This window comes from Cibotium barometz, chromosome 2 (genome assembly GCF_041138505.1).
Source record: "Cibotium barometz isolate CiBa-2024 chromosome 2, ASM4113850v1, whole genome shotgun sequence".
Taxonomy (NCBI): domain Eukaryota; kingdom Viridiplantae; phylum Streptophyta; class Polypodiopsida; order Cyatheales; family Cibotiaceae; genus Cibotium; species Cibotium barometz.
Window position 1 is genome coordinate 39,038,695 of NC_141047.1, and position 24,149 is coordinate 39,062,843.

At 42.8% G+C, this 24,149-nt stretch overlaps 1 protein-coding gene across 5 annotated transcripts in view; it reads right to left on the reverse strand.

Annotated features, from left to right (window-relative positions):
• The window catches only part of LOC147641044 (Fumarylacetoacetate (FAA) hydrolase family), a 51,925-nt gene extending 44,688 nt beyond the window's left edge, over positions 1–7,237 (reverse strand). The window contains exons 1-2 of one of the 5 annotated variants that reach the window (XM_086817749.1): positions 7,160–7,237; positions 5,927–6,027 (exon numbers count right to left, since the gene is read on the reverse strand). In XM_086817749.1, the coding sequence (XP_086673875.1) occupies positions 5,927–6,025 (99 nt within the window). In that variant the 5' untranslated portion in view covers positions 6,026–6,027; positions 7,160–7,237. Of the gene's footprint in view, positions 1–5,926; positions 6,094–6,209; positions 6,324–7,159 lie in introns of those variants that run through there. The other 4 variants (XM_086817754.1, XM_086817742.1, XM_086817738.1 and 1 more) reach the window with 4 other exon arrangements.
• Between the last annotated feature and the right edge of the window lie 16,912 nt (positions 7,238–24,149).

Below are 24,149 nucleotides of genomic sequence, written 5' to 3' on the forward strand. Positions count from 1 at the left end.
TAGGCACCAAAAACCAAGTGCCATTACGTTCAATAGCATCCCGCTCTAACTGCATAGCACGACGCTGAGGCTCTTGTGAAAGAGCCTCGTCCACAAAAGAGGGATCAGAAGGACCATGAACGATAGAGGACATAAAAGCATAGTTAACAAACATGTTACCCTCATGAATTTGTTTCCCTGAAACTCTAGAAGATCGCCTGAGAGAACCAGGCGGAGGATCAGAAGGAAGCTCTCGTAACCCAGAATCACGAACTGTCTGAAAATACCATCCAGGCACATATCTGCTCGAACTCGCTGGAGGAGGAGCAGAGTCACCATCATTTGACTGAGAATCCAGAGCTGGAGGTGTAACAGAAGCAGAGGGAGGAGGAGGAGGAGGAGGAGGAGGAGGACAAGTAGACGGAGGAAGAAGAAGCTCACCACCCCCCTCTAAAGATGTAGGAGTCTCGTCGAACACCACATCATGGCTCACAACTTTGTTGGCCTGCTGATCATAAAGACGATATGCCTTGGACACAGTGTTGTATCCGAGAAAAGTCATGCGCTCAGACTTTGAGTCCAACTTGGAGCGATGCTCCTTAGGCACATGTACATACGCTGAACAACCAAATACCCGGAAATAAACAACAGAGGGCTTCTCACCATGGAAAGCCTCATATGGAGTTTTATCTGGAAGAGCAATAGTGGGAGACTTGTACTGAATGTAGACAGCAGTAGAAGCCGCCTCAGCCCAAAAACGTCGAGGTAATGAAGAATGCTCAAGCATAGCACGAGCCATCTCCATGATGGTCCTATTCTTCCTCTCTGCAACTCCATTCTGTGATGGAGTATACGCTGTAGTAAGCTGTCTCCGAATGCCATGAGCCTTGCAATATTACTGAAACTCCTAGGATGTAAACTCACCCCCTTTGTCAGTCCTAAGAGCCTTGACCGAGGAACCGGTCTCTTTTTCCACCTCAACTCTCCAATCACAAAAGTGTTGAAAAGCCTATCCTTGGACTTCAGAAAGAAGACCCAAGTATATCTAGAGAAGTCATCCGCCATCACGAGCATGTACAATGCCTTACTCAAAGATGCGGTACTCATAGGACCACAGAAGTCTGCATGAACAAGAGCAAGTGATGTCGAAGATCTGTGTGTCGCCTCCTTCGGAAAGGCGGCTCGGTGTTGCTTCCCTTGTAGACAACAGGAACAAACAGTAGATGGAGCCTTGATGGTCGGTGTTGCTTCCCTTGTAAACAACAGGAACAAACAGTAGATGGAGGCTTGATGGTCGATAAATCCTGAACCAACCCACCCTTCAAAGCTCGCTGTAGAAGCTGATAGCTCAAATGGCCAAACCGAGCATGCCAAAGAGCTGAAGAAGAACCAGAAGAAAGCAAAGTGGTCAACTTGTACAAGCCACTATCTTGGACTTCCTGAGCCAAGATGCTACCAGTCTCCTTATCACGAATAGTAATCTCATAACGAGAGATCACCTCCGCACCCTAAGCTGTAGGAGCACTCGTTGACAAAAGGTTAAATGCCAAATCTGGAATGTACAGAACGTCAGAGAAGTACCTCTTGTCCTCGGAGGAGCGGAAAATGGGGATGGTGCCATGTCCATGCACTGGCACGGAAGAAGAATCACCCAAAGTGATCTCGCCTATCCTGACAGTACAGTCCTCGAACCAATCTCGATGGGGTGTCACGTGAGCAGAGGCACCGCTATCCACAATCCACGACTGCGATTGAGAAGTCACAAGAGCAAGTATACAACAAGTACCTGCTAATAGAAGAATACCATCATCCTTCTTGGTTTGAGACACCGCTGTAGAGAAAGCATTCTTTGCTTCTTCATCCCGCTTCTTCTTGTGGCATTAGGGCGATTTATGACCCTTCTTGCCACAATAAGGACACTCAATGTCCTTGCTTTTAGAAGATCTGCTTTTGTCTTTGTCTTTATCCTTGGAGTTCTCCCTTTTCCTTTCTTCTATTGATTCTTCCCTTTATCTCATGCAGCCAAAGCTCCATCAGAACCACCAGAGGTGCCAGTCCGCTCCTCAAAGCGAGACTCAATTTGCATAATGGAGGGGAGAACTTCCTCCCAAGTAATTGGAACCGGACGAGGAGAAGAAACAAGAGACTGAAAATAAGCAGCAAACCTCTTTCGAAGCTTGGAGAGCAGCCGAATAGCCATATCCTCTGTAGAGATATGCTTCCTTGCCACAAACAGCAAGCTCGTCCCGGAGATCTTTCATATTCGAGATGAAAGCACATAAAGATGGAAAGGCAGAAACTAATAAGTTCATAAGCTATTTTTCCAACGCCAAGATCCGACCCGGAGACTTAATCTCGTAGAGATCTGCAAATGCCTTCCAAACTTCATGTGCAGCATCTACTGTATGCACATGAAAGAGAATAGAATCCTAGAATCCTGACAATTCAACATCAGAAAGAAGAAAACACAATGATCATTCGACTGGCAAATATCAATCTGTGCCTGAGTCACACCACCGGAAGCAAGGGTGGGAGGGGTGGCATTGGCAGGTGTAACAAGCCAGTCCCAGAGATCCATGCCATGCAAGGCTGATTTCACCTTCACCTTCCACAAAGTGTAGTTGGAACCATCCAACTTTGCAGACTCTAAGAACATATGAAGTGTAGTCGGGGCAGCCATCACAAGAGCTTGGGCTCAATCTCAAAAATATGCACAATCTCGGAAGGAGTGTCCACCACAGGTACCAAGGGTGCCACCAAAGCCAGAACCACCACAAGACCCCCTCTGCAAAAGGGAATGTCCACTGGAGAGGAAAACGCAGCCAAAGAGGGGCTGCAGTCCTGAAAAAACAAGCCGCCTAGTTCCAAACTCCAAGAAGGGAAAAAATGCTGATGAAAAAAGTACCTTCAAGCTGTAAGCAATGAAGCCAAAGTGAAGGGAAAGCAAGCAGTAGCAATTGTCCAGAAAACGCAACATCCAGAGGGCTGCAAATCTGAGAAAAATGCAGAGGTGAAGGGGTTGTAGATAGGGCACAATCTGGGGCAGTAAAGAGAATCACTGAACTGGGAGCGATGATACCATGAATGAGTGCACAGAGTGCAAGCAAATAAGCACTAGAGTGTGCTGAGCAGAGATTGCAAGAGAGAGAGAGAGATATGGAGCAACTATGCTAAATATACTGAAATGATACAGTCCCAAGCAAGAGACAGAAAGTGTCTCATAAGTGAGGGAGCAAAAGAAAGACTAGGCAAGATGAAAAAGTGAGAGGCCAGCCCACCTATTTATAGGTAAGAGGGGCTGGCCGACTGGACATGATGAACTGGCCGACTGGGCACAGTGCAGCTGGCCGATTGGGAAAAATACATCCAGCCTAAGAAAAATCCCAGAAAAATATACAATAAAAGGGGTGGCCAGCCCAGAATCAAGGGCCATGAAAAAGGACCAAAAGGGACACCAAATATGGGCAGAAACTGGGGATGAATGTGCTAACAGCATTTTAGGCAAAATGCAATGGGCAGTTTGTTGCACCTTAAAAGGCAAGAGAGATGGATCACTTGAATTTTGGCAGTTTGTTGCACCTTAAAGGCAAGAGATGGTGTCAAAATTCCCACAGCTTGAGGCCCCTCTCAAACATGTATGCAAGGGGTGCATTATGGCAATGCAACACGCATCATTCCTGAAAGAAGGATCAGTAAGGGCTGTCCAAAAATTACAGCTTATACACAATGATGTATGTGGTTCTATGAGGACACTATCTATTGGGGGATACCTCTATTTTGTGATGCTCATTGATGATTACTCCAAGCACGCTTGGGTGTATCTATTGAAGTAAAAGTCAGAGGTTTTTACATGCTTTAGACACTTTCTTTTCATGGCTGAAAATGTGTTTGCATGCAAAGTTGGTACCCTTAATACAGATCATGCCAATGCAAGAGAGATCAGCTTGGTTTATGTGCCTACACATGACAACATGGTAGATTTGTTCACAAAGGCTCTTTCTCGTGAAAAGTTCGAAGCTTTTGGGCTTGCTACTGTCTAGGGATTGATCTGCCATATGATCCATGTGCACACCATCACCAAGGGGGGTTAGAAGATTTGTAGTACTTATTGTGTGAACATGCTAATAAGTTGGGACACTTTTTCCCTCTTATGAGGTTTTTCCCCCTAGCATGGGACCACCCTCTTATGAGGTGTTCCTTATCATTGGTTTTGTACTTTCATTTGTAATCACTCAATCATCACGCAATGATGTGCCTCTCGCTCACGATTGCGTTCACTCACTGTGTGTGGTGTCGTGTCTGTGCTTTGCTCATCCCCCTACGCCAGTAGAAGAGGCACCAAATATGCCACCAAACCCGTTGGGCTTTTAGGCAATTCTAAAGGCAGTGTCTATGAGACTCATTAGGAATCCGATGTGCCATCAACCATAAGAAGTAGGATGCCTTGTAGGGGCGGAAGTTGCTCCAACAATGGCATTCTCATGGAGGTGAATGGGATACCCTAAGCCTGCCAGCAATCAGGGGAGGCAATGGGGGTACTATCAACCTATTGTAGGAGAATCCGATGGCCCACTTTGGTTAAATACTCGAAGAAGGGGGTGGTGGTTTTGTGTGTGTGTGTGTGTGTGTGTGTTGGGGGGGGGGGGGGGGGGGGGGGGGGGTATATCGGAAGAAGCAATGAGGTTGTGCTAGCTCCACTCACCATTGGACATACACCAAGGGTCTGTTCTCCCAAAGCCATAACTGCCAAGATGCGACACCCATGACCTCAAAAGGGGGGAGAACATACAGGAGAACATCATGACGTGAGGCCTCTCAACTTGCTACTGATCCTCACCAGATAAATCTGGCCCCTATAAGGCTGCTCCATACACAAAGCTGGTGTGACGAGGGTGTCGAAAAGCCAACCCTTCGACTTGGGCTCCTAGAAATGTGCTTGGAAGCACTGCTGCTCAAGTAAGCTCAAGGCTGCATATCCCCATGTCACTCTGGCATGTGCTGCAGAAAGCATGGTGAAGCGTGGTGAGAGAATGGTTCATTACCATTTTTAGGCGCTTTGGTTCTAAGGCCCTTGCTTCTACACTCTACAGGAAGACTATTAGCCAACGTTTTCTTTTTTTCCAGCCCTCCCTCCCTACAGAGGAGGCAATTTCTTTTAATGCAAATTTTTTGCTCCCCTAATTTTTGTATTTCATGCCTACCTCGGACTAACCCCTAATTTTTGTATTTAGAGGGAGTGACACCATCAACCCCACACCAGATTATCCAAGCAAAGTTTGCTACAGCCCTGATGGCAGTGGATGCACTCTTCTAGACAATCACATACCTCCATCGCATCAATCACATGGATCCCTACAGGTACCCAAGACTTGCCTTGGAGTCCTCAAGGGCCACCCTGGAGTATGGTATGCCTTAGTTTCCACTTGGTTCTCAGTATATGGACTCCATATGACCACCTCCCACCCCTTCAATACAGTTTGGTCTCCCCTTTTCTCTAGCTCTCTTATGAGGACACCAACGAAATTATCCGGTTAGATCTTCTCAGCCTCTGCACCCACTGCACATGGATCACACCACACCTTAGAAGCTCCCAATGTACACGCCAATAATACAGGGACACACTGACATTGCGTGGGAAAACCAATGGCAGGGTTTGTAAGACGCTTGGCATTGTAGATTTACTAGTAGCTTAGTAGAATGATTTTATGTATGTTTTTCTTTTAACGGATATGGTCTTTTAATTATGTATTGGTCTTATACGTCATTTTGGCCTCATGTAGACGTTAATATTACTTGCTTTCTTTCTCAACCTCTCAAATGAACAGAATATATTAGAGAAAATTCTTCTCTTGTTATTAACAGTAGGAATACTACTGCATGTGAGTGCCAAAGCAATCTGATCAATGAAAAAACAAGAAAATAACAGAAATTTTGAGTAGAAATGGACCTTTGGCACGGCGTTGCCAAGCTCCTTGGCGTGGGCAGCGTAGTTGCGGCCAACAGCAACGATCTTGGTACCCATCTCGATCAGTTTGTTGCCCACCATCGCTGCAGCAACAGAAGCCATTTCCAAATGAAAGTTCTCTCAGCTCACGTAGGAATGTGAGAAAATAGATTAATATGAATAATAGTAAAATTATATAATTGTAATGCACAAAGTTTAATCCATTTGATGATTCATCTATATACATTGTTACTATTATTATTACATATATTGAATCAAAATTTACCAAACCTAACCACATTGCTTCGGGTCCTTGGCTTGGTATTTAGAAGTTATTTACAGAGATGGCTTGGTATTAGTCCTTTTTTTTCGAGGAGGAACACACACACTTTCACCCCTTTGTGAACTCAGGGGAAGAGGTGGGCAATGGGGAAAGGTTGTCGCCTTATCCACCCGGCTATTCTCCCTCACCCACTAGGCTTGTATTAGTTAGTTTCCTTATCATCAAGAGAATGTAGTAGACTGCTCTTTGTGTATCAAATCCAACATAAGACAAAAAAGTGTACGAGTGTTGTTCTAGTCCAATTTGTAGCTAGTCCAGTTTTGTGGCTATGCAAATCACAAAGAAACTAAACCAAAAGGTGTATATGGGTACATAGTTGTACATAACAAGGAATGGTGATTTGAGACACACATCCTTGGTTAGACAATACACAAGGCATAGACACAACAGGGCAAAGGACATGAGGGGGATGGTGATGTGGGAATCTGAGCAAACACAAGGGAGAGGAAGAGCAAATATCCATGATTGACTATGATCTCTATTCAATGTGATAAGCTACTATGTAGCTTTGAAAGTGGATCTTGATTGGCTTGAGTTTTTTGGTGGGCAGCATTAATTAAAGTCTACTTAAGAAGATGATAATAGGGCCTTAATCTAACAAGCATGTCGTTGTTATCTCTACTAAGACATTCCTAAGTATGAATTTAATTTGTAACAATGCTTTTTTTAAAATGGTGCCCAAAAGACCCTTGATTCCTTTTATTCATACATCTAATCATTTTTTGTTACGTGAGGAAATCATTGCCAATACACATAAAATTATATATCCTTATGTTAATGATTACCAATACAGATAAAATAATATTTCCTTATGTTGATGGAACTTTAAACAACGAGCTCTGGTGCACTTGGTGATCATTGAAAGAGAGAACTTAAATATGTTGGAGATTTACATGGTGCACAGAGATGGAGGAGAGAGTGAGAGAGAGAAGCTTGATCACAAGAGAGAGCAAAGTGGGCACAACACAAGAATGATTGTATTATGAAACCACCAAGTACAATACCCTTTTATAGGTACCAAGGCCCTATCTTTTGACTCTTACTAAGAGGTGGTTCACACCTAAAGTGCTCACACCTAAAAGACCTAATAACCTCTTACACCACTAATACATCTTTGCCTTTTATAACATCAAGGTGACACAAAATCCAAAACCTCATTTTTGGGGGACTATTTGGCCAAAGAAACCAACCCAAACAAAAAATAAACTAGAAAAAGAAGGGCTTAGAAAGCCCAACTGTCATCAACCTCCTCTTGAAGAGTGAGGCCTTTGACTTGAACTGTTGTCGCAACATGAATTGATTCTTCATCAGCATCTTTTTTCTTTGAAAGAGTCTAGAACATCAGCTTCAATAAGATTGGCACGGTATTTTGCTTGTTCTTGCTCTTTCTTTTTGAAGCAATCTGCTTCTTTGTGTCCTTAGCCACTTACAAAATCTACATATAATCTTCTTGCTAGACTTCCATTTGTTCCCTGTGCTGATAAAGGCTTGATCACAGGACCGATGCTTGTTGGGTCATCTTTATTCCTCTTATCTTTCTCAATTAAAAGAGATACTAGATCATCATATGTTATGGCTGCAAGACGTAAAACCTCTAAACTTTGTTGATGCAAAGGATGAAGAAAATGAGAAAGCAACCTTTAAAGTATGGATATCACCTTAGCCTCCAAAAACGCACATGTGGGCTCTCTAGTAGATCAAAACACTGATGGTGGCAAGGCTTTTCTCCAATAAAAAGCATGAGCTGCTAAAAACTCATGAAATTCATGGATCTAGTGCCAAGGCTACGAAGGGTCAAACCTCCATGATTAGATAATTAACAAGGAGTAAACACTAATAAGGATGCTAATCAAGAGACAAGTACTCAAGGTAAGTTCTCAAAATCACATAATCTCATTGCATAGACTTGATCCAAATTCATCATTATATAGCCCTCACGGAGCTCTTATCTCACAAGATGTGTGCACACTAGTGCTAACCATGTGTCCATAAATGGTCACATGTTATGTGCCCCCTTGTGCTACCTTTTGACAATTGACTTCACCTTTTACAAATGACCATACAAATCAACCTTTGACATTAGACCCTTAGTCTATTCCTTTTTCTAATGTGCATGCTTCTTCTCTTGCTCGTGTGACTCACTCCCTACCTTCCTTGTGCTCCACCACACCACATCTCTCAACACCCCCTCCCCCTTGGTGCCATATTTTTAGGCTACTGCAAGGTGGTTGGATGTGAGATTTACAACATATCATCACCCCCCCCCCCTCATTTCTTATTTGGTTGGATAACTCAAAGGCTCTTTTGGCTTGGTTACCCCTAGCTCAGAGGTTATTTTAGAGATGGTCGGGTTAATTTTCACTCCCCCCAAGGTGCTACTTTGGCAACTATCTGGAGGTCGAGTGTTCTTAAAACATATCAATTTGCCTACTCATTTGGTGGCTTTTATAACATATGATTTAGGCTAGGGTAGTGAGAGATTTCATTCACATACTCATTTGGGGACAGAGATATTTCCTTCTTTGTGGTGGTAGTGAGTAGAGTAGTCGAATGTAGCCGGTTGTGATGCTGCATGTCAAGTGAGCTATGGTGATGACTTTCTTGTTCTTCTATGATAAATGGGTTGGCCACATGTACGCTCATCTAGACGGAGGCACCTCACTGGTTGAAATCTCTTCTTTGCCAACTGTGAATGAGATGTTTACAAGTTTCTTTGACAGGATAAATCCCCCCCCTCTCTCTCTCCCTCAAACACCTACGCTTGTTATAAAAGACCACTTGAAGCTCTTGATGTTGTCCGCTCTTTCTTCTTTGTCTATGCCACTTAATTTGTAAAAGCCAGGCTTTCTAAGATTGACACCAGGAAGAGTAAGCTCATAAACCTTAAAGAATCCTAAGATGAAAAGAAGAGAGATAATAAGGACTTACTTAATTCAATGTTAATACTTACATACACATTAACATGTGTTAATATAAGCTACCTATACTATCATTTACTTAATCCTACCATAGACCTATACACAACCAGCTCTGATACCATAATCAAATTCATGGATCTAGTGTCAAGGCTATGGGGGGTCAAAATTAATCATCTCCATGATTAGATAATTAACAAGGAGCAAACACTAATATAAGGATGCTAATCAAGAGACAATTACTCAAGGCAAGTTCTCAAAATTACATAATCTCATTGCATAGATTTGATACAAATACATCATTGTACAACCCTCATGGAGCTCCCATCTTACAAGATATGTGCATCCTAGTGCCAACCATGTGTCCATAAATGGTCACATGTTATGTGCCCCCTTGTGCTTCCCATGTGATGCCTTTTTGACCTTTGACTTCACTTTTACAAATGACCACACAAATCAACCTTTGATATTAAACCCTTAGTCTATTCCTTTTTCTAATGTGCATGTTTCTTCTCTTGCTCACTTGACTCGCTCCCTACCTTCCTTGTGCTCCACAACACTACATCTCTCCAACACTAACGATGAATGCTTTGCTATATATCAAAACACAGATGGTAGGGCTTATCTCCAATAAAAAGAATAAGCTACTAATGATGGAGATCCTTGTTGATGAGAGTTGGGTATGTTTTGTAGAGAGCATGTAAGTGGAGTAACAACGTGGAGCTGGTGGTAGAGAGGGAGAGTGCCAAGAAGATTGTAGGTCAGACGTACATGGGCCACCGTTGGCTATAGCGTGAGATGGGCATTGACTTGCCAAAACAACGCATGGAAACAAAACACAAGCTAGTGGTCATCTACATGGCAATAAAGCGAACGCAAGCTGGTGGTCTACATGGTGATAAAAGCCAATGCAAGCAAGACAAGAGCTTGGTGGCGATGGAAAAAAAAATGTACAGTAGGAAAATATGCTACATGGCTGGCGGGTGTGGATTAACACATGTGGAATTGATGATGGGTTGAAAACGCAAGGTTATGGGTGGATGACAAAGAGAGCGTTTAGACCATGCTAATGTGGAAGGAGAACGCAAGCATATGAAGGGATCAAGGTGGAGGTGGTGGCTCTAATACCATGTTGGAGATTTACATGGTGCCCAGAGATGGAGGAGAGAGTAAGAGAGAGAAGCTTGATCACAAGATAGGTCAAAGTGAACACAACACAAGAATGATTGTATAATTTATGAAAGCATAATGAAACCACTGAGTACAATACCCTTTTACCAAGGCCCTATCTTTTCTCGAGGGGTTACTTAAAAATATGTAAGTCTGCTACGTGTGATCATCGGGAGGGTTTTTTTAACCAAGAATTTAAGAAAAATATATAGAAATCTACTTACATAAGGGGGTTTGAAATGACATTTTTAAAAAAATCCACAAGTTTATAGGGTCATTTTACCAAGTCAAAATTTAGAGAAAAAGGGTATTTTTTAATACCCTTTGAACGCATGTTGTATGTAGGTCTTCCTGAAAGTAAACCCCTGAGATCTTTTGACTCTTACTAAGAGGTGGTTTATACCTAAAAACCCTAATAACCTCTAACACCACTAAGACCCCAATAATTCCAACAAAATAGCCTCATGTTTGGGAACATGTATTGGACATGGAGGTAAAGGTTATACTATGAACTCTCAGTAATAAGCAATGTGCAAAGGATACACATGAACAGAAGGAAATCAACAATAGTCTTAATACTAGAACATCATAAATAAATACATGATACCAATCAACAAATCCACAAATAAACTAGCCGTGCCCATGAAGTTTGTCTAACTACTACCAAGGTACACCAATATGCTTCGTACTAAATCAACAAAAGGTATCACATGAGGTTTATGTTTGGTAGTCCCTTGAAGCTATATCAATTGTTTTGGATCACTATATAAGAAACAAATCTTTACGAGTAACAAGCCCTCTTTTCATCACTTTAAGAATTTTTGAAAGAGGAGTAAGGAACCCTACCCTAGGTCCTAACAAATAGAAAATTTTAGGCTACAAAGTAAGCCAAAAAAACAAAGGTCACATATTAAAAAGAGAGGTGACCAAGCTACAAGCCTTTTGAGATTGGTTTTGAAATCGAGGAAATGGGTTTAAGCTGCCTTTCATCAAGATTGAGATCAACCTTGAGCTCCATGAGCTTAGAATAGTAGATGAACTTCATCAAGACACCATGTGCATGTTATTACAAGGAAATATTGACGTTGCTTCATGAATTATTCTAACTTTTATCTTCTTGTTCAAAATTTAGGTGTGTGAATTGGACTCATTATTCTATATTATAGGTCAAGTTTTGGAGTATGTCATTTATGTATAATTAGCAATGTACTAATAGGTGGATACACACATATGACCACACATTTTAAAGAGTCCTTTAAGATGGTATATTTGAATACAAATTAGCTTGATTTCTATCTTACAAAGAAGCTTGGGGATTTCTAAGTTGGCATGCACATGAGATGCCATCTTAGAAAGGATGCACGATTTTGATGGATTTTTTTACCTTGAAAACTCCTTATCCACACAAGCTTAACATGACGGAGCTTGAGATGTAGACACATCAGCAGCATGTGTAACACCATCATCTCTCTCTCTCTCTCTCTCTCTCTCTCTCTCTCATGTATTTTTATGGCGATGGTCACATTTCATGTGTTATGTGTGCCAACAATGCTTCCTATTAAATCAAAGGTATCCACACAAGCTTAACGTGACGGAGCTTGAGATGTAAACACATCAACAACATGTGTAACACCATCATATCTCTCTCTCTCTCTCTCTCTCTCTCTCATGTATTTTTATGGCTATGGTCACATTATTATGTGTTATGTGTGCCAACAGTGGCTCCTATCAAATCAAAGCTATTGGTGAGATTTGTCTTAGGCTATTGCTATAGTGGTGGGGATCTTTGTCTTCAAAATATACTTTTTATTCTAGGTATAAAGAAGAATCTACTTTGAGTGCCCACTCTAGTAAGAGGGATCCTAATGTTAAATTTATAGATGATAAATGCATTATCCATGATAGAGAACAAATAGGTAAATTGTGCTTATTGGAACTCTAAACTATGGTTTGTACAAATTGGACATGTATGCTAAGTGTGACGATACTTATCTGTGGGGCAGACACTTCAAAAACAGAACAAAAGATGTCCAATTGTGGGATGCCAGGTTTGCCCATACATCTACTGGTGGTTAGAGGACCTTCCTCAACTTGATCCCCCACCAAATATGTTTGTGAAGGAGTATCCTTGGAAAACTCTTCTGCTGGCCTTTCCAAAGAATGCAATAGATAGAGCTGCCCACAAGTTGTAGCTCACACATAGTGATGTGTGTGGGGATCCAACTTCATCTCTGGGAGAAAATCTTTACTTTATGGCATTCATTAATATAACAAATTCGGCTACTTATCCCATGAAAGAAAAATCAGAGGTATTTTCTCATAATTTACACTTTCTTACCATGGTTGAGAATGAAACTCACTTAAAAGTCCAAACCCTTTGTATAGATATGGGAGGGAAATATTTGTCTAATGCTTTCAAAGACTTTTTGGCACAAAAAGGTATTAAGGATCAATGCATAGCTCCTTATGTACCACAATAAAGTGGTGTTTCTTAGGGAAGAAATGGGACTCTGATGGAGATGGTTAGATGCATGGTTAAAGGTCAGCAACGTCCACACAAGTTTTGGATGGAAGCAGTTCTTTGTGCTACCTATGTGTCCCACTAAAGCTTAAAAAACCCATCATTGAACAGGTGCCCTACTAAAGCTTTAAAAACTATCACTTCTTTATGAATCTTGGGTCAATAGAAAACCTAATATTAGACATATGAGTGTTTTTAGTTATTTGGTATATGCATATGTTCCATCTCAGATGCAGACCAAGCTTGATGAAAAGGCAGTGAAATGCATTTTTAATTGTCTATAGTAAAGAAAGCAAAGACTATCTTCTCTACAATCCTCTCACCAAGAAAATCATTATTAGTAGGGATGTTCTTTTTACTGAGGATTATGTCTATCCTATGATGGAATACTTATGTCAATTCCCTAGACATGTTTGATGGTTTATTGCCAGTGCTAGTTGATACTCATCAGTAGATTTTCCTACTTATGAATGCTCAAGACATTAATGCACCATCTTTTGATCAGCTGGAAGATGCAATGAGAGAGAGAGAGAGAGAGAGAGAGAGAGAGAGAGAGAGATTTCGAAAAGGAAAAAAAATCCCCCCACTTCTCCCATCCCAAGTGGCAAGCTCACCACTTGGGATGGGGAAGGAAGGTTTTTCTTTTCCCATTTTTCCCTAAAATTTTATGTCATTTTTTTTCTCTATCCTCCCTCTGTCTCTCAGAGAAGAGAGGGAGAGACAGGGGGAGAGAGGGAGGGGGAGGGAGAGGGAGAGTGTCTCAGAGAGAGAGGGAGGGGGAGAGGGAAAGAGTGTCTCAAAGAGAGAGAGAGAGAGAGAGAGAGAGAGAGAGAGAGCTCTCTCTAGAGAGGAAGAGGAGGGTCTCAAAGAGAGAGAGAGAGAGAGAGAGAGAGAGAGAGAGAGCTCTCTCTAGAGAGGAAGAGAGGGTCTCACATGGGGGAGAGAGAGAGAGAGAGAGAGCTCTCTCAGAGATCTTACATGGGGGGAGATCTCTCTCTCTCTCTCTCTCTCTCTCTCTCTCTCTCCCCTCCTCTTGAGGAGAGAGAATAGAGGGTGAGAAAAAATGGCTAAAAATTTTGAATAGAAAATTTTGGGGAAAAAAAGGGAAAAAAACCCCACCTCCTCCATCCCAAGTGGTGAGCTCGCCACTTCTTGGGATGGGGGAAGTGGGGTTTTTCCCCTTTTTCAAAATTCTCTCTCTCACGTCGTCCTATTGGGGAAGATCATACATACTTGGCATTTTCACTAGCCGGATCACCAGTATCACTAGCCCCCCACATACCCACACCACACACTACCATCTACTTCACACATGACATGGCAGACATATACACTGGCAGAGTAGAGGATGGGCTCCTACTCATGGATCCCCTGGCACCTATGGATACCATTACAACCCAGCTGGCATCACTCCTACACACGGCTGCATTACAGAGCTTCCCACATCATGTCCACTCAAGAGAGCTGTGAGATCTGGGACTATGCCCCAGAATAGATGGTATGATGATGAGTGCAGAGCCCTATACTCACGGCTCCGCATACAGAGAGCCTTGGGAGCCATCACAGAGCAGGAGTCGAGGAGAGAGATGAGGAGACTTACTCGCAAAAGGCGGCCTTCGCAGAGATACAGGAGCTAGAGATCTTCCATTTCTTCTTGAGTAGAGATAGCCCTATCTCATGGTGGCACTTCAAAGAGCCTCGACACCCATTGCAGACCCACATACATGGCACACATATGCAGAGGGCCTATACCACACCCCACAGTAGCCACCTATACCTCAGCACCACAGGAGCCTCGACCTACCCACAACTAGCTTCTTTACCCACTTGATGGTAAAGGAAGCTATCTGCCGCCGCATACAGCATGGACGGGCCGCCGACCATATGGGCCTCCACAGGGTGAGCATCTCATATATACAATAGATTCTTTGGCTCCTTTTCTTGCACACCTGTTTAACAGGGCACTAGCAGAGGGTTTGCCTGCGAAGTGGATGATGCACACCATTGTGCCGATCCAGAAAACATGGGATATGCTCGATCCGAGCAACTACAGGACGACGGTTAGGGTTGGCCACGTGTTGGCCAAACTCTATGGTGCAGTGTTGGAGCAAGAGCTTAGCTTATATGCTGAGCGAGTAGGTTTACGCTCATTAGGGCAAGCAAGCTTCAGGAGAGCTTTCTCTACCAATGACCATGTATTCACTTTGAGATGTATGATTGATCAGGCCAGAGTGAGGAAGAGAAAGCTCTATTGCTGCTTTGTGGATTTTCGCAAGGCATTTGACACAGTACAACGAGAGAGGCTCTTTCAGCGCCGCCTGCAGTCTCTTGGCATACCAGCAGATATGACATGGGGCATCTATGCATTATATGAGCAGGTTTTTGGGCGAGTCAGATGCCCTAGGAGGTATGTCCGAGACTATTGCTAGCACCATTGGTGTGAAGCAACAAGGATGCCCACTTTCCCCCACGCTATTTGGGTTTTACATTGATGAGGTGGCTAACTTCATTACACGGGGAGGTGGAGATGGAGTTGATCTAGCAGGTACCTCAGTACATATTATGCTTTATGCTGATGATATTGTATATGTGTCTGAGTCTCCAAGAGGTCTACAATAGCATCTACATGCACTCGATGATTTCTGCACACAAAGGGGTCTTACTATGAACCTTGGGAAAACCAAGGTTATGGTCTTTCATACATCGAGACAGGGCAGGAGTCAGCTGACATTCACTCTTGCAGGACGCCAGGTGGAGGTGGTGACATCATATGTGTACCTAGGGGTTACCTTCTCTATAGCAGCTACGTGCTTCACCATGGGTTCAGTAGCCAAAGCTAGATTGACACGGGGATATGTAACATTGGCTATGCTAGAGAGACAGTGCCACCAGGTGCATTTTCAGGAGTCCCGGACAAAGGGGTGGCTATTTGACACATTAGTCACATCGGCACTAATGTATGGAGTAGCGGTATGGGCGCCAGGCCTTGCTACCCATTGGTGGACACAAATAGAGAGACCACAGGCTCTCATGATGGCACGCATGATGGCACGCATGATACGCAGCAAACCGTCAGTACTTCATGACATTATCCGAGCAGAGTTTGCTGCACCTCCTATGATGGTAGAGGCCATATTCCTGACTATATGCCTGCCAGACAGATTCAGAGAGATGCCACAGGACAGATTGTCATACAGAGCTTTTGAGGCATCTAGACAGCTGGCTGAGGCAGGAGACAGAGGATCATGGTATGCACAGGTCACACATTGGTTCTCACAACATGGCCTAGACATGGATCATCTACCAGCATTCCAGTATGATAGGGATGCACCACATATCCGTCTCTCTCATAGTGAGAGGAACAGAGTATTAAGATAGGACCTATGGCAGCTCTATACACGAGAGACATGGATATCGCCTACAGAGCCTCTTCCACCGAAGATGCTATACTACAAAGATCACTTCGTGAGTATCACTGATGATGGATTTATAGAGAGGCCTAGATACATGGAGGGCTTTTTACCACACGGCTCCCCAGTGGCTATTGGTCAGCTTAGAGTTTCATCACATCGATTGGAGATCGAGACTGGCAGAGCAGCATGGATCCCCCGAGAGGAGAGGGTATGCAGATTGTGCAGAGAAGAGGTGGAGAGTGAAGAACATTATGTATGCAAATACAGAGCATATACAGCCATCGAAGAGAGATATCCCATTTTATTCAGAGAGCCACATTCCCTATGCCAGATCTTTGAGGCAGCAGACCAACACATACTGGGGAGATTCATTCTAGACATACAGTATCACAGAGAGACATCATTACAGGCTCAGATAGCTCTAGAGGGGGGACGATAGACACAGATTACTACGTTTTTTCAGAGATCCATCCCACTCCCAGTCCCTACATAGCAGGGAATTACTCTCCAGAGAGCAGAGGCACTCAAAGCCCGCAGGAGACAGAGGACACCTGGCTTTCGGACACCATTATCAGAGAGAAATGACAGAGATCAGAGCTCAATTTCACAAAGAGGGTGTGAAGTAACTGGCTCGCTTTAGAGCAGACCCAGGCATGTTCTTCAGGGAGCTGTGGACACCCCCTTCATTGATGTATACCATTTTATACCCCCAGTATGGTACAGGATGGAGCTAGCTAGGTTGCATATCATGATTGTATACTCCATGCATATAGCTTTGCATTCTTCTAGTGGTAGAGCTCCATCCCCTCCCCCACTCATTGTACTTATTGCACACCCAGATTCAGCTTTTTAGTTCAGTACTTTTTCATTTTGTTGGGATGACAGAGGATACCCCACATAGGTACACTGATTTGTCTCATAGGCCGAGTTCGGTCTTTTGGAAGACGTTAATAAAATCTCTCTCTCTCTCTCTCTCTCTCTCTCTCTCTCTCATGCTCTTCCCACACGCTCTCTTGTAGCCCTCCCTCCCTCCCTCCTGCATGCTCACCTCCCTCCTGCATGCTCACCTCCCTCCCTTTCACTTTCTCTCTCTTGTACCCGACCCAACCTTCCCTATCCCAAGTGGCAAGCTTTTTGCTTGGGATGGGGGAGGGGTTTTTATATTATTCCAGCTCACCTCTATAAGAGAGAGAGAGAGAGAGAGAGAGAGAGAGAGAGAGAGAGAGAGAGAGAGAGAGAGAGAGAACCCCACTTCCCCTATCGCAAATGACATTTGTGCTTGCCACTTGGGATGGGGGAGGTGGGTTTTTTTCTTTTTTTAAAAAAATCAGCTCACGCCTCTCTTTCTCTCTCTCTCTCTCTCTCTCTCTCTCAGAGATAAAAATATAAAAAATAGTTTTTAAAAATTAAAAAAATGAAAAAGCAACCCCACCACCCCATCCCAAGTGACGAGCTTGCCACTTGGAATGGGGGAGGTGGGGTATTTTTTCAAAATTGTAAAAAAGAATCAACTCACCTCTCTCTCTCTCTCTCTCTCTCTCTCTCTCTCTCACTCGCTCCCTCTCCCTCTCCCTCTCTCCTTCGCCCCCCCTCTCCTCTCTGTCTCTCTCTCTCGCTCCCTCTCTTTTCCTCCCTCCCTCCCTCTCTCTCTCTCTCTCTCTCTCTCTCTCTCTCTCTCTCCCCCCCCCTCTCCCTCTCTCCTTCTCCCCCCCTCTCCTCTCTCTCTCTCTCTCTCTCTCTCTCTCTCTCTCTCTCTCTCTCTCTCGCTCCCTCTCTTTTCCTCCCTCCCTCCCTCTCCCTCTCTCTCTCTCTCCCTCTCTCTCTCTCTCTAGAGAGAGAGAGAGAGGGCGAATGGGGAAAAAATATGTTAAAAAACCCCCATCTCCTCCATCCCAAGTGGTGATCTCAACACTTGGGATGGAGGAGGTGGGGATTTTTTCCATTTTAAAAAAAAAATTTCAACTCACCTCTCTTTGTCTCTCTCAGAAGAGAGAGAGAGAGAGAGAGAGAGAGAGAGAGAGAGAGAGAGAGATTGGAAAAAAAAGTTGGGAAATTTTTTTCTTAAAAAAAAACCCCCCACCTCCCCTATCCTAAGTGGCAAGCTCATCACTTGGGAGGGGGGAGGTGGGTTTTTTTTATTCCAATCAAGCCACATGTACATATATATGTCGCCACATCAAGCCACATGACCAATGCATCGGCATCAATTTCAACTAAACCTACTCCAAGAACGCCCAACAATAATCATTTTGCCAATAGTGCCATGATTATAGAAGAAGAGGAGTCCGTATATAGGGGAATCTTGACCAAGTGGTTGATCGATACATCTCTACTAATTGGGTCGAGGATCGTTTGGTCAAGGATCACTTGGACGATTATCAACATTGCCTTCCCAGAGTATCGCTATGTCACCTTCTCATCGCAAAACCTACAATCTGCACGAATGAGAATTGCATCGAAGGGTTGATAAAAATCATGGAAGAGAGTACTTATTACGAGAAGACAATGGTGGCATTCGTTATCTCGGAGAGTTTCCCAAGCAAAATCCCATTCCATTCGATCCTCAGAGTGCAGTTGGCCCTAAACTATCACTATTCGAGGAGTTTGATATGCTACTAGAGAAAATAGAGGGATAGCAACATATGGCCGGGATGATGTTTGTTGTCTGGGATGGCAACCATCGTCTCACGCCTTGGCAGCAAGAATGTGCAAGAACCACATGAGCTAACAGAGACACGGTTCCAAAGGTGAATTGTAGGGTGGTTCAATTCCTATAGGAGGCAAAGGTAGAGTTCCTAATGGTTCTCTGCATGATAAACAAGTAAGTGGACTTTAATCTAGTTATTCATTTGTTTAAAATGAACAAAGAACTTATATGTGATCATTCTACTATTTTGTTTTCTTATGCATGTAATCTCGCAAGGGTGACTAGCAATCATGTACCAAACACAACGGTACATAATATATTCATGATGTATCATGTGAGGCTAGCTGATCCACATTCATTGTTATCAAAGATTAGCGATGAGGATCGTGCATGGGCAGAGAAAGCTCTAACGCTTCGGGGGCCTAACATATCTAAATGGCTAAAGCTTCCCATAGCACTCCTCTCTCAACTGGTTTTCAAGGTATGTGCTCCCCTTAAAAACACCCTACAACACAATATTTTGATTTACATAGAAGTTGTTTCTATAGTAGAAATGTATTATGGTCCAATTTTGATGCCACATGCCAAAAGAAGATTAGTGGCTTGCTTGAGCAAGGTAGTAGAGAGTACAACCAAAATGTAGAAATGTTTGAAAAGATTTAGAGAGAAGACAAAGGTGCTATTTATTTATGAAGAGAGGACACGAGCTAGCACAAATAGCCAATCCCAACTGTGGTAAAGAATACTTCAAGAAGATAATATCTTAAAAGGGTTGGGGTGACAAGGCTAGTCGATTCACTACTCTGAAGCTGGCAGAGATCACTTGTGCGCATGTTCCAAACAAAGAGTAAGACTACACATTTTCTGTCCATGCATTAAACTTCTTTTGTATGCAACAAGACATGTAAAGTTTGTTCACAATGCAAGAAATGTAGGCTCGTGGATATATTGGTGGGCACATGGAGAGTTCCAAATGAGAGAGGCCCAGATTCCTTCTTTGGATAGAGAACTCTTCACATGGATACATCACCATGTGTATTGGCTCTAATTGACGGAGTACACGCTACAACTATTGATGGAGTTGGAGGATACATCACCATGTGTATTGGCTCTAATTGACGGAGTACTACATGCTACAACTATTTGCCGAGTTGGAGGAGAACTCACCGCCATAGTAGGAGCGACACACAGCTTTGGGGTTGGTATCATGGACACTTTGAAGAATTTTAGAAAGACACACTTTGAGAAGGAATTCCTTAGGTGGAAAGGGTGAATGTGAACCACCCTTGATCCTGAACACCAACTTCATGTGCATGGCACGGCAACTAATTATACAAGTATGTAGTAGCATAATTGATAGTGTGTGTCTCATTTTATTGTTAGTATCTCTAATGAAAGAGTATTTGAATGGTTTCATATTAGGTGGTGGAGAAATGGTGTATGTCATCGGGTATGTATTCCTAAGCACACGCGTCGGGTGCATGGGTGCAGTCCGAGAGACATCGTGACAAGCTTGTACCTTGAAGATTGGATTGATGAGTTACAGGGTAACAAGACATGGACCTCTTGCCCATGGTGGTTACACTTCCCTAAGGAAGAGTTTTCATAATCGATAGTGTGTGTCTCATTTTATTGTTAGTATCTCATTTTATTATTAGTTATTGTTTTCGTATTAGGTGGTGGAGAAATGGTGTATGTCATCGGGTGACGGGTACGTATTCATGAGCACCCGTCGGGTGCATGGGTGCAGTCTAAGGGACAAGATACAAGCTTGTACCTTGAAGATTGGAATGATGAGTTATAGGGTAAGGAGACATGGACCTCTTGCCCATGGTGGCTACACCCAAGGGAGAGTTTCCTTAAAGAAAAGCTGAGGAGTTTCAAAGTAAGTAACATTGTATATGGTAGCATTTATGTATGTTTTTTGAAGTCTATATTAGGAGTTTATATAGTTGCTATATGGGTTGGATGTAGGAGCAAAGAAGGGCAAGAAGTCTTTCCCACAAGTTGACCAGGCAAGAAGTCTTTCCCACAAATAAACACATCTCCATCACCGCAGCCATGACAAAAATGCCCGAAAAGAGGACATGACCAGAGTGGGAAGGGAAAGATGATAATGAGAAGAGATCCCTTGATGATGCTGAGGAGCGCGATGATGACATCCATAATGAGAGTGAGGGGGTGATGAAGAGATGATTTCAAAAGGTGAGAGTGAAGAGCAAGGGGCTAAGAGTCCAAAGAAAGACAACATAGACCTATTGGGATTCAATAAGTTTTTTTTTAAAATTTTAGCGCAAGTTCATTATTGAAACATTGGGAATAACATTTTGTGCTTCTCCTTGTGATAATGTAGAATTTAATTCAGAAGTGGTGGATCCACTTGGGATCGAACTCCAATATTGATCACCTTCATCTCGCCCTATTGGGAAAGAGAAAACATATGTATGATCTCTCCCGCATGCCAGTTGTTGCACTCCCATTTGTTGAGGTTAGATAGTGTAAAAAGCTAATACATTATTTTGTTCCAGGAATCTCGCACTATTGCAAAATGATTTATGGGTTAGATGTAGACAAGAATCCATTTGATACACTACTGAGTGTAGTGAGGCTTTTGCAAGGTTAGACTAGCTTTGTATATGCCATTCATTTCAAGTAGTGTAATCGTTCCATATTCATTGTCATTTGTATTATTGTACGTTCAATGGCCTAGTAAATGCAAGAAGCATTTATGAGTGACAGGTGGTTACTCGGGACGTTCATCATCGATCGAAGGGATGTTGTTCTAGATTGTCTTACCGGAACTGGGACCCTTACTAGAGTGGGCAAGGCACTACATCGACATTGCATCAGTGTGGAGTGGGACGAGGCTTTGGTTCTTGTATACGACCTCTTTTGCACCATCCCGATGATTTAGGTAAACATTTTTTCAAGGGACACATCACTGATTATCCTTGACGGGAGCAACAAAGAGATATGGGGACCTCATCTCCACACAATTACACCACCACTTTCCTCGACCCATCCCGTTTCCTCATGAGCCCAATAAGATTGAATGCTTCCTCATGGTGGCTACCTAATGTTCCATTAGAGGCCCCATTTTGACCTGCAATGCCTCATATGTTCCCATGCTTCCTCATCATACGATGCCCTCATCATGGACACAATATCTCGAACTAGCAAGGTCACTATTGTTAACCCATTCCTAGGGTTAACAAGAGCTACGACCATTATCTTACATCAAGGAGTCAAGGAAGATACACCAAAGGGTCATACATTCAAGATATAAAGTAATGGTGTCCAAAGCTACAACTTGGACAGGCACCCGTAAATGGTGTGACGAGTATGGCGATTTTCGCTTTAAGAGTGTGTGGTAGCATGTAGGATGAAGTCCCAAAGCAATGTACTTCATGGATATATTATGAGAGTAGTCATTGTAATAGCATTAGGTCTCTTATGAGCCTAAAGTGCCCAGTCGACCACAGTTGAAGTGAGTGTGAACACTTATGACCATGTATATAAGTGAATTTCTCTCATAATACAACATACTCTCCCATTGTGCAATTGAGTCTTGCTCTTGCTAATCCTCTTGTTGATCTCTCTCCCTAATTGCATGCTAGTGAGTGTGTGTAAGTAAGGTGAGGTGAGAGGAGGGACGAGTACCTGTAGAGTGCAACGTAGCAATGTGTGACAACGCTTGCGGGAGGCGTGGTGGAATTGCTTCTCAAGGAGTTGTTGAGCTTGGAGACCTCAAGGGTTATGAGCTCGGCCATTAGAAAGATACTCAACGACAGCTGCAGTTCACCAGGTAATCTCTTGTTGGTGTGTTTCAAGGGGGGTTAGGGTGAGCCATAACATCTATTCCCATGCGCACCATTTGGTAGAGCTCTCGTAGAGCTCCCCATATGCAGCCACCTTACTTCCATCCTCATGCGCATCACCCTCATTAATGTGATCCATCTTTTGTAATGTCAAAAATGTTGAGTTTTTACCATATTTTGTTGCACTTTTATACACTTAACTTGGTGCTATGACATTGTAGTTGAAGTTGCTATGACATTGTAGTTAATTGAGTTTTTAACAATCTTCACGTTCCCCATTGCTTTTGTAAACACACACACACACACGTAGAGTGAGAGAGAGAGAGATTGTTTTGTTGTCTTTGTGTGCCATAAGTTGTCCTCATAGACAATAGATATTTTCATATGGTTTCAAAGGTTAATTTCATATGATATTTTTCAAATAGAGTAGACTTTGTCATTAACCACTACTCTTATTTGAGGGATACATCCCACCAACCCACCCCTTATTTCTTTATATTGACATAGGTTGGGCCCATCTCCACAGTCTATTTTCATGGCTTCATCCACCAATCCCTCCAATAATACAACATTTGCAAACAGCTTAATTAAAGCTCTTGCAACTTTCATGTACCTCAAAGGAAAAGAACCAAGATCGGTTCCCCATTGGGAGGCATGGACAATCACGTCAAAAGTGTACAAGCTCTACAATAGGCTCATAATAGAGAAGGTGGTAGACCTTGTAACAAGAACATGCTAGAGGTGAAAATGGAAACAACCATTAGGATGTGGAGAGCCTTTGGCATTATTGAAGAGGCAAAAGAGGCTCCTCTATGAGGCAAAAGAGGCAAAAGAGGCTCCTCTATGAGGAGAATTTGCCACCTTCATCATGAATTTGGGGTAGTCAGATTAGTCAAAGGTGATAGTCGAGGCCTAATAGTATTATAAGGTCTCAAATGCTTTCTTGTATTGTTGCTTGTGTTTAACATCTCCTTTGGTGGTTGTCATAATATGCAAAACTCGTATAACTTTTTTTGGAATATAATGGAAGTTTCATCTTTGATTGATTAGAGAAAAAGACATGTATGCTCTTTATGTGCCCCTACATCTTATTATTGAAGAGGCAAAAGAGGCTCCTCTATGAGGAGAATTTGCCACCTTCATCATGAATTTGGGGTAGTCAGATTAGTCAAAGGTGATAGTCGAGGCCTAATAGTATTATAAGGTCTCAAATGCTTTCTTGTATTGTTGCTTGTGTTTAACATCTCCTTTGGTGGTTGTCATAATATGCAAAACTCTTATAACTTTTTTTGGAATATAATGGAAGTTTCATCTTTGATTGATTAGAGAAAAAGACATGTATGCTCTTTATGTGCCCCTACATCTTTCTATGGTGTCTTTTAAGTGTGAGATAACTAAA